Source organism: Notolepis coatsorum (genome assembly GCF_963971535.1).
Source record: "Notolepis coatsorum genome assembly, chromosome: 19".
In the NCBI taxonomy this organism is placed as follows: Eukaryota; Metazoa; Chordata; class Actinopteri; order Aulopiformes; family Paralepididae; genus Notolepis; species Notolepis coatsorum.
In genome coordinates, this window is record NC_140183.1 from 89270988 (window position 1) to 89280987 (window position 10000).

General features: G+C 54.0%; 1 protein-coding gene across 2 annotated transcripts in view; it reads right to left on the reverse strand.

Moving 5' to 3' along the window:
• Positions 1-10000, reverse strand: part of grik5 (glutamate receptor, ionotropic, kainate 5) — a gene marked incomplete at its 3' end in the record, with an annotated part of 295760 nt that overhangs the window by 158822 nt on the left and 126938 nt on the right. For both annotated transcript variants that reach the window (XM_084336069.1, XM_084336068.1), the window contains exon 9: positions 1834-1938. In XM_084336069.1, coding sequence (XP_084192195.1) covers positions 1834-1938 — 105 coding nt within the window. The remainder of the gene's footprint in view (positions 1-1833; positions 1939-10000) is intronic.

Sequence of the window (10000 nt, forward strand, 5' to 3'; positions counted from 1 at the left end):
TGCATGGAGTTTTTTTTCCCCTCTCTACACCTGACATTTAACCTTCTGTATTGTTGCAGTGAAAGGGTTAACCCTTTGGTAGTGTGGTAGTGAAAGGGTTAAGAGAAATGGATTTCTCTGCAAATGACCCAAACTCCCGCCCCCTCCCCCAACCCGCTTCCCTGTGTTTGCAGGACTCTCTCCCAAGTAAAAAATGTTAACGGGCACCAATTTGGCGACCGAACCCTCCGGCAGACTCGAGTATTGCCATCAACTGAGATTTAGCGTCAACGCAGAAGGGACTCAGCGTCAGGTGAGACTCCTGGTGAAAAGAGAGAGGAGAGCAAACAAGGGGGGGGGGGGGGGGTGAGGCGTTTCCTTAAAAACCAACGGACTGTAAAGTGTATGCCTCCACGGATCTGTTTCAATGTGCCCGGTTTAGTTTCAAAATGCTTTCCATCCTTTTTCATGTGTGTAAGGTCTGGAGGAAGGGAGCAGAGGTGGTGGGCTGTGAAGCCTCCGTGGCAGACTGGGCAGCTCCAGAAGAGGTAGAGTTTAGGTTACATCCACTCTATAGTGAGGCATCTAGAGCCGCTGCTAACGCGTGTTTAAACCATCCATTCATCCAGCGGTTATTTTATCGATTCATCTGTGCATTCAAAATTATTAACCCCCCCCCCCCTTCCCATGAATGCACAGTGAAATCTTTGACAGGCTCTTTTTAGAGCATTCTTTTTTTTTTATAAAAAAAATTCTATTTATTTTTGGGCTTTCTGTATTTTTCACCCATCCCAATTTAGTCGTTATGCCAATTCCCCTCCTGGTCGTTGCGCACATTGCCCCACTGTCGGCCTGGGGAGGGTGTAGAACTACATGCCTCCTCCGATACATGTGGAGTCGCCAGCCACTTCTTTTCACCTGACAGCGAAGAGTTTCACTGGGGGAACGTGACGTGTGCAGAGGAGGTTCACGCTATCTCCCCCAGATCCCCTCCCTGCTGAACAGGCGCCCCGACCGACCAGTAGGAGTCGCAGTTTACAACGACCAGGACACATACCCCACCAGCTTCCCACCCGCTAACACTTCCAATTGTGTAAGTGAAATGAATGAAAGGGAGGGAGAGAGGGAGAGAGGGACGAAATGAATGAAAGGGACGACTGACCAAGCCGGAGGTACCGCTGACAGCTGGATTAGATCCCAGAGTCTCTGTGGTGGTAGGCGAGTGCTTAGTCCACTGCGCTACCCAGCCGCTCTTTTTAGAGCATTCTTGAATCTTAGCGCTTCTGAGTGTAAGGGTTATTTTTTCTTTCGTATCACCGTCACGACTAGATGCTTAACATTTAACTGCCATCATTCAAATGTTTTGAATCGTCGATGCACTATTCTTTAATAGATTTTCGACATCGATTCATTCAATCCGGTCAATTAATTCATTGATGACCTTCCTTACGAAGTCAAAGGGAAATTAAAGTGTGGTTGATACTAGTTGATATTAGTGATCCAGCGATCCCTGTTTAACAACTGCCTTGTTAGGCATAGGTGTTGAATTCTAATGGCATAACTTCCTCTGACATCAGCACTCTGACAGCACTCTGATTGATGTAATGTTACAGTACTCTTTAGATTTTTGGGTGGTAATTTGCTGTGGTGGATAGTAGCAAAGCTCAACTCTGAAAGTTTGTTCGTTTTTCAAGTTAAAGGTCTCAACGCCACAAAAGAAGTCCAAATTGATATCATGTAATGAGTTTGACCCGCGTGTTAAACGCATCTGTGAGACGTGACAGACGACCTGGACGTTGCCCCCCCCCACCCCACCCCACCTGATGGAGCTGTGACACCAGCCAACTCCCTGACCTCTTTTTGACCTCCCTGGCGCCTCTCCAGGATCCTCAGGGTGTAGTTGGTCCTCTGACCTTTGCTGTTGAATTCCACATGCCCTGTCAGACCGTCATACTCCACCTGACAGACAGAGAGAGACAGGGGGGGGGGGGGGGGGGCAAGAGGGGGAGAGGGAGAAAGAGGGAGGAAGAGCAGAAAGAGGAGAGAATGGGAGGGAAATAAAGAGCAGGAAGGATGAGAGAGAGAGAGAGAGAGAGAGAGAGAGAGAGAGAGAGAGAGAGAGAGAGAGAGAGAGAGAGAGAGAGGGGGAGAGAGGGTGGGAGAGAGAAAGAGATAGTGAAGTAAATACTGTTAATCCCCATTCCTCAGTATAAAATCTACCATTGTTCTTCACTGTACTGTAACTGCAACAGTGTTGTGATTACATGAACAGATACTATCTAGTGTGATTAGATAGATAGAGACAGAGAGACAGCAAGAGAATCAGAGCGAGTGGGGCGTTATGAACTAAATATCGGATCATATATTCCTTATTTTTCATGGTAAATTGACATTTTAAATACAATACAAATACTATAACATGAACATGACATATATCGCCAGGCCCCTAAGAGACAGTGAGAAAGTAGACCAAAGACGAACAGACGGACAGACAAGGGACAGTGGAAGATCAAGATGGAGACAAAAAATTCTAAAAAGAGTGACTGTGAGAGAGACTCAAGATAGAGCAGTAGGGACTCAAGAAGCTTTGTAATTAATAAGAACACAGAACTCCACCTCACAGCACCTCTCCCCGACTCCGGCGGCTAAGATGAATGGCAGGCCGGTGAGGATGGAAGACACCATGAGGTTGGATAACAAAGACAGATGTCAGGCCGGTAGGAAGGAGACAATGAGAGATGGAGCGCGGGCAGCCCCGGCGACAGGTCATCGATGGGAGAGATACACGGCCAGAGATGCAACATGACAAGGAATAACAAGGGACAAAGAGAGGTTACACCCAGATATGATGAGCTCAGTGTATATATAGTTGGTATGTTGCTATGAGAACAGTGTTACACTAATAGTACAATGGTATATCGTAATAGTATAATAGTATATCGTTGGTTTCGTTGGTAATAGTATATCGTTGGTTTAATGTTGCTATTAGAACAGTGTCTGCAACATAGTCTGATAGTAACAACAGTAGTAAGGCTATCCTCGACTAAATAAATTCTTTGTCAACTAATAGTCATAACCGATTAGTTCATTTAAAACTACTACAGGGAGACTTTTCATCAATAATATATCACATTATATATCTGTGTGTGTGATTCATTGTAATGCCTTGGTATAAATACAGTAAACAAATGAGACCATTGCTGAAACAATTGGTGGCCTAACTATCATACAGTAATAAGACCATAAACCGCATTGCTTTCTGTTGCAAAGGAGATATTGCCGCTTGTTCCTGCCCCCCGGCATATTCCCACTTGGGATTTGTTGGCGTTATTTTTGTTATTTTGTTGATAAAGCAAGTTCTCTCAGGAATTACTTATTGGTCATTGGTTTAATCATTTATTGTAATAGCTAAATAAATGGCAATGGCAATACAGTTAGGGTATGGTTCTACTTTTAGAGGTGCTCCCTGCTGTAAGAGAGGTTAACGCATAACAGCTCACACAGAAGATAAAGCATGAGAACATACTGAAACTGAACAGCGAGGAGCACTGCAAACAAATCCCACATTCGGGCATGTAACTTACAATGCACAACACTAGGGTAGTTGTATATACTATACTGCAGAGTGGAATGAGAGCAGGTGAAGGCTGGGTGAAGGCTGGGTGAAGGCTGGGTGGTGGTGGGTGAAGGCTGGGTGGAGGCTGGGTGAAGGCTGGGTGAAGGCTGGGTGAAGGCTGGGTGGTGGTGGGTGAAGGCTGGGTGGTGGTGGGTGAAGGCTGGGTGAAGGCTGGGTGAAGGCTGGGTGGAGGCTGGGTGAAGGCTGGGTGAAGGCTGGGTGAAGGCTGGGTGAAGGCTGGGTGGTGGTGGGTGAAGGCTGGGTGGTGGTGGGTGAAGGCTGGGTGAAGGTTGGGTGAAGGCTGGGTGAAGGCTGGGTGAAGGCTGGGTGGAGGCTGGGTGAAGGCTGGGTGAAGGCTGGGTGAAGGCTGGGTGAAGGCTGGGTGGAGGCTGGGTGAAGGCTGGGTGAAGGCTGGGTGAAGGCTGGGTGAAGGCTGGGTGGTGGTGGGTGGTGGTGGGTGAAGGCTGGGTGAAGGCTGGGTGGAGGCTGGGTGAAGGCTGGGTGAAGGTTGGGTGGAGGCTGGGTGAAGGCTGGGTGGTGGTGGGTGAAGGCTGGGTGAAGGCTGGGTGGAGGCTGGGTGAAGGCTGGGTGAAGGTTGGGGTGGTGGTGGGTGGAGGCTGGGGTGGTGGTGGGTGAAGGCTGGGTGAAGGCTGGGGTGGTGGTGGGTGAAGGCTGTGTGGAGGCTGGGTGAAGGCTGGGTAGAGGCTGGGGTGGTGGTGGGTGAAGGCTGGGTGAAGGCTGGGTGAAGGCTGGGTGAAGGCTGGGTGAAGGCTGGGTGAAGGCTGGGTGGAGGCTGGGTGGTGGTGGGTGAAGGCTGGGTGAAGGCTGGGTGAAGGCTGGGTGGAGGCTGGGTGAAGGCTGGGTGAAGGCTGGGTGAAGGCTGGGTGGAGGCTGGGTGAAGGCTGGGTGAAGGCTGGGTGAAGGCTGGGTGAAGGCTGGGTGAAGGCTGGGTGGTGGTGGGTGAAGGCTGGGTGAAGGCTGGGTGAAGGCTGGGTGAAGGCTGGGTGAAGGCTGGGTGGTGGTGGGTGAAGGCTGGGTGAAGGCTGGGGTGGTGGTGGGTGAAGGCTGGGTGGAGGCTGGGTGAAGGCTGGGTGGTGGTGGGTGAAGGCTGGGTGAAGGTTGGGGTGGTGGTGGGTGAAGGCTGGGTGAAGGCTGGGTGAAGGCTGGGTGGTGGTGGGTGAAGGCTGGGTGAAGGTTGGGGTGGTGGTGGGTGAAGGCTGGGTGAAGGCTGGGTGAAGGCTGGGTGGTGGTGGGTGAAGGCTGGGTGGAGGCTGGGTGAAGGCTGGGTGAAGGCTGGGTGAAGGCTGGGTGAAGGCTGGGTGAAGGCTGGGTGAAGGCTGGGGTGGTGGTGGGTGAAGGCTGGGTGAAGGTTGGGGTGGTGGTGGGTGAAGGCTGGGTAGAGGCTGGGGTGGTGGTGGGTGAAGGCTGGGTGAAGGTTGGGGTGGTGGTGGGTGAAGGCTGGGTAGAGGCTGGGTGGAGGCTGGGTGGAGGCTGGGTGGTGGTGGGTGAAGGCTGGGTGAAGGCTGGGTGAAGGCTGGGTGAAGGCTGGGTGAAGGCTGGGTGAAGGCTGGGTGAAGGCTGGGTGAAGGCTGGGGTGGTGGTGGGTGAAGGCTGGGTGAAGGCTGGGTGAAGGCTGGGTGGTGGTGGGTGGAGGCTGGGGTGGTGGTGGGTGAAGGCTGGGTGAAGGCTGGGGTGGTGGTGGGTGAAGGCTGGGTGAAGGCTGGGTGGTGGTGGGTGAAGGCTGGGTGGAGGCTGGGTGGTGGTGGGTGAAGGCTGGGTGAAGGCTGGGTGAAGGCTGGGTGGTGGTGGGTGAAGGCTGGGTGAAGGCTGGGTGAAGGCTGGGTGAAGGCTGGGTGAAGGCTGGGTGAAGGCTGGGTGGTGGTGGGTGAAGGCTGGGTGAAGGCTGGGTGAAGGCTGGGTGGTGGTGGGTGAAGGCTGGGTGAAGGCTGGGTGGAGGCTGGGTGAAGGCTGGGTGAAGGCTGGGTGAAGGCTGGGTGAAGGCTGGGTGAAGGCTGGGTGGAGGCTGGGTGAAGGCTGGGTGAAGGCTGGGTGAAGGCTGGGTGGAGGCTGGGTGAAGGCTGGGTGAAGGCTGGGTGAAGGCTGGGTGGAGGCTGGGTGAAGGCTGGGTGAAGGCTGGGTGAAGGCTGGGTGAAGGCTGGGTGGAGGCTGGGTGGAGGCTGGGTGGTGGTGGGTGAAGGCTGGGTGGAGGCTGGGTGAAGGCTGGGTGGTGGTGGGTGAAGGCTGGGTGAAGGCTGGGTGAAGGCTGGGTGGAGGCTGGGTGAAGGCTGGGTGAAGGCTGGGTGGTGGTGGGTGAAGGCTGGGTGAAGGCTGGGTGGAGGCTGGGTGAAGGCTGGGTGGTGGTGGGTGAAGGCTGGGTGAAGGCTGGGTGAAGGCTGGGTGGAGGCTGGGTGGAGGCTGGGTGAAGGTTGGGTGAAGGCTGGGTGAAGGCTGGGTGGAGGCTGGGTGAAGGCTGGGTGAAGGCTGGGGTGGTGGTGGGTGAAGGCTGGGTGAAGGCTGGGTGAAGGCTGGGTGAAGGCTGGGTGAAGGCTGGGTGAAGGCTGGGTGGTGGTGGGTGGAGGCTGGGGTGGTGGTGGGTGAAGGCTGGGTGAAGGCTGGGTGGTGGTGGGTGAAGGCTGGGTGGAGGCTGGGTGGAGGCTGGGGTGGTGGTGGGTGAAGGCTGGGTGAAGGCTGGGTGGTGGTGGGTGAAGGCTGGGTGGAGGCTGGGTGGAGGCTGGGTGAAGGCTGGGTGAAGGTTGGGTGAAGGCTGGGTGAAGGCTGGGTGAAGGCTGGGTGAAGGCTGGGTGAAGGCTGGGTGAAGGCTGGGTGGTGGTGGGTGAAGGCTGGGTGAAGGCTGGGTGAAGGCTGGGTGAAGGCTGGGTGAAGGCTGGGGTGGTGGTGGGTGAAGGCTGGGTGAAGGCTGGGTGAAGGCTGGGTGAAGGCTGGGTGAAGGCTGGGGTGGTGGTGGGTGAAGGCTGGGGTGGTGGTGGGTGAAGGCTGGGTGAAGGCTGGGTGAAGGCTGGGTGAAGGCTGGGTGGTGGTGGGTGAAGGCTGGGTGAAGGCTGGGTGGAGGCTGGGTGAAGGCTGGGTGAAGGCTGGGTGAAGGCTGGGTGAAGGCTGGGTGAAGGTTGGGGTGGTGGTGGGTGGAGGCTGGGTGGAGGCTGGGTGGAGGCTGGGTGAAGGCTGGGTGGTGGTGGGTGAAGGCTGGGTGAAGGCTGGGTGGAGGCTGGGTGAAGGCTGGGTGGTGGTGGGTGAAGGCTGGGTGAAGGCTGGGTGGAGGCTGGGTGAAGGCTGGGTGAAGGCTGGGTGGAGGCTGGGTGGAGGCTGGGTGAAGGCTGGGTGAAGGCTGGGTGAAGGCTGGGTGAAGGCTGGGTGGAGGCTGGGTGAAGGCTGGGTGAAGGCTGGGTGAAGGCTGGGTGGTGGTGGGTGAAGGCTGGGTGGTGGTGGGTGAAGGCTGGGTGAAGGCTGGGTGAAGGCTGGGTGAAGGCTGGGTGAAGGCTGGGTGGTGGTGGGTGAAGGCTGGGTGAAGGCTGGGTGAAGGCTGGGTGAAGGCTGGGTGAAGGCTGGGTGAAGGCTGGGTGGTGGTGGGTGAAGGCTGGGTGAAGGCTGGGTGAAGGCTGGGTGAAGGCTGGGTGAAGGCTGGGTGAAGGTTGGGGTGGTGGTGGGTGAAGGCTGGGTGGAGGCTGGGTGAAGGCTGGGTGAAGGTTGGGTGAAGGCTGGGTGAAGGCTGGGTGAAGGCTGGGTGAAGGTTGGGGTGGTGGTGGGTGAAGGCTGGGTGAAGGTTGGGGTGGTGGTGGGTGAAGGCTGGGTGGAGGCTGGGTGAAGGCTGGGTGAAGGCTGGGTGAAGGCTGGGTGAAGGCTGGGTGAAGGCTGGGTGAAGGCTGGGTGGAGGTTGGGGTGGTGGTGGGTGAAGGCTGGGTGGAGGCTGGGTGAAGGTTGGGTGAAGGCTGGGTGAAGGCTGGGTGAAGGCTGGGTGAAGGCTGGGTGAAGGCTGGGTGGAGGCTGGGTGAAGGCTGGGTGAAGGCTGGGTGAAGGCTGGGTGGTGGTGGGTGAAGGCTGGGTGAAGGCTGGGTGAAGGCTGGGTGGTGGTGGGTGAAGGCTGGGTGGTGGTGGGTGAAGGCTGGGTGAAGGCTGGGTGGTGGTGGGTGAAGGCTGGGTGAAGGCTGGGTGAAGGCTGGGTGGTGGTGGGTGAAGGCTGGGTGAAGGCTGGGTGGTGGTGGGTGAAGGCTGGGTGGTGGTGGGTGAAGGCTGGGGTGGAGGCTGGGTGGTGGTGGGTGAAGGCTGGGTGGAGGCTGGGTGGAGGCTGGGTGAAGGCTGGGTGAAGGCTGGGTGGTGGTGGGTGAAGGCTGGGTGAAGGCTGGGTGAAGGCTGGGTGAAGGCTGGGTGGTGGTGGGTGAAGGCTGGGTGGTGGTGGGTGAAGGCTGGGTGAAGGCTGGGTGAAGGCTGGGTGAAGGCTGGGTGGTGGTGGGTGAAGGCTGGGGTGGTGGTGGGTGAAGGCTGGGTGAAGGCTGGGTGAAGGCTGGGGTGGTGGTGGGTGAAGGCTGGGTGAAGGCTGGGTGAAGGCTGGGTGAAGGCTGGGGTGGTGGTGGGTGAAGGCTGGGTGAAGGCTGGGTGAAGGCTGTGTGAAGGCTGGGTGAAGGCTGGGTGGAGGCTGGGTGGTGGTGGGTGAAGGCTGGGTGAAGGTTGGGGTGGTGGTGGGTGAAGGCTGGGTGGTGGTGGGTGAAGGCTGGGTGGAGGTTGGGGTGGTGGTGGGTGAAGGCTGGGTGGTGGTGGGTGAAGGCTGAACACTTGGCACATCATCAGCGTTCAGAGTGAGCACCAAATCAGTGGGTGTGGGACAATGGAGCGTCAGCTAAGTTGCCATGGCTTCACACATAGCAAGGTATGGTTGGGTTTGTGTCTCCTTGTAAACTCTCCGGTTGCTAGACAACCTTTCAAAATTCACACCAGCAACTGTGGTACACGAGCTAAAACATGTTGATACAACAGTCCCACCTGGAGACGCTCACTGAGTGCCAGACATGCCAGAGCACGGCTACATCCTGGCTAGTGGAGATGAGGCATTATGTGTTTAACAATGAACTTGTTGCCGTCTTGTCATTTATCAATCTTTCATTCTTATTGGTTTCATCATGTCTCTGCGGTAATCCTGCCATGGTATGGATATTCAATTTACAAAGATATATTGATCATCACTAATATACAGTAGCTGTAGGTGTAATATCCAAAACGTCTGTGAGTTTCGCACACCATTGAAGCCAGAGTAGGTGAATAACGGGAGTCTGGAATGCGCACGACAGGACGGCGTGTATAATTTACAATTTAATAAATAAAAGAAAAACATAACATGTCAAATCGCTCGTTGCACAGTCAGAAACTATAACGCTACTATCTACGCTGGTTCCATTCACAAAACTCGAGCTGCCTTCTACCCAGCTGATATAAGTAGTCACATGACATTTCCGGTCTATCAAAATAAAGAAATGTTTTATCACATACTGTCTCATTGTCTCTAGACTATTAAGCTATTATCAAATTAAAATATCAAAACATGAATATAGGACATATTAATGAACCAATTCCTAAATTGGCTCCTACAGTAGCTACAGTATGCAGTGTTCTCCTATGACGGTGACACAAGTTTAGCATATACTGTAGCTTTACACTGTAGCTTTACACTGTAGTGATAAGAGCAGTATCCTGTAACTGTAACAGTAACACTCACTATGGGAGTAGGGTTGAAGGCCACCATGTAGTGCGTGCGAGTGGGTACTGTACATCTGGTAGGCTTGATAGATATGGATGGCACTGGCATGAAAGGTGTGAAAAATTGATTGAAACCCTACTTCAAACAGCTGACATCTAACCCACATCCCCCCTGATGTCACGTCAACGTCTCAAAGTCAGCCACCTCTGTCACTTCGGTGTGTGTGTGCATTTGTGCGTGAATATATTTCTGACTTATTTGTCAACATATTTGAAATTTATTGGAAGGATAAACCCCTTGAGATATGCTATCTCATTTTCGAGGGGGTCCTTAACATAGGATACAAAACATACAATACAATACAATACAATACAATACAATACAATACAATACAATACATAACAAAACAAAAAACAGGACAACAAATGCACTTATACACTGACAGACGCTCTCCCAAGCTCACCCCCACAATCCACACTGATTCCTCCCAAGAGGATCACCAATATATATATATGTTCCCTTATAAAACACATACAAAATTATAATTTGATCTGAAAACGACATGTAAGCCCTAACACAGTAAATCAATAACAGGTGCAAGTAGTCTGTAGATGAGTGAACAAAGATATCTTGAATAACCGGTAAGAAGTAAGAGATCTGAGTGAACTAGGCAGTTTGTTCCAATCAGCTGGTGCTTTATA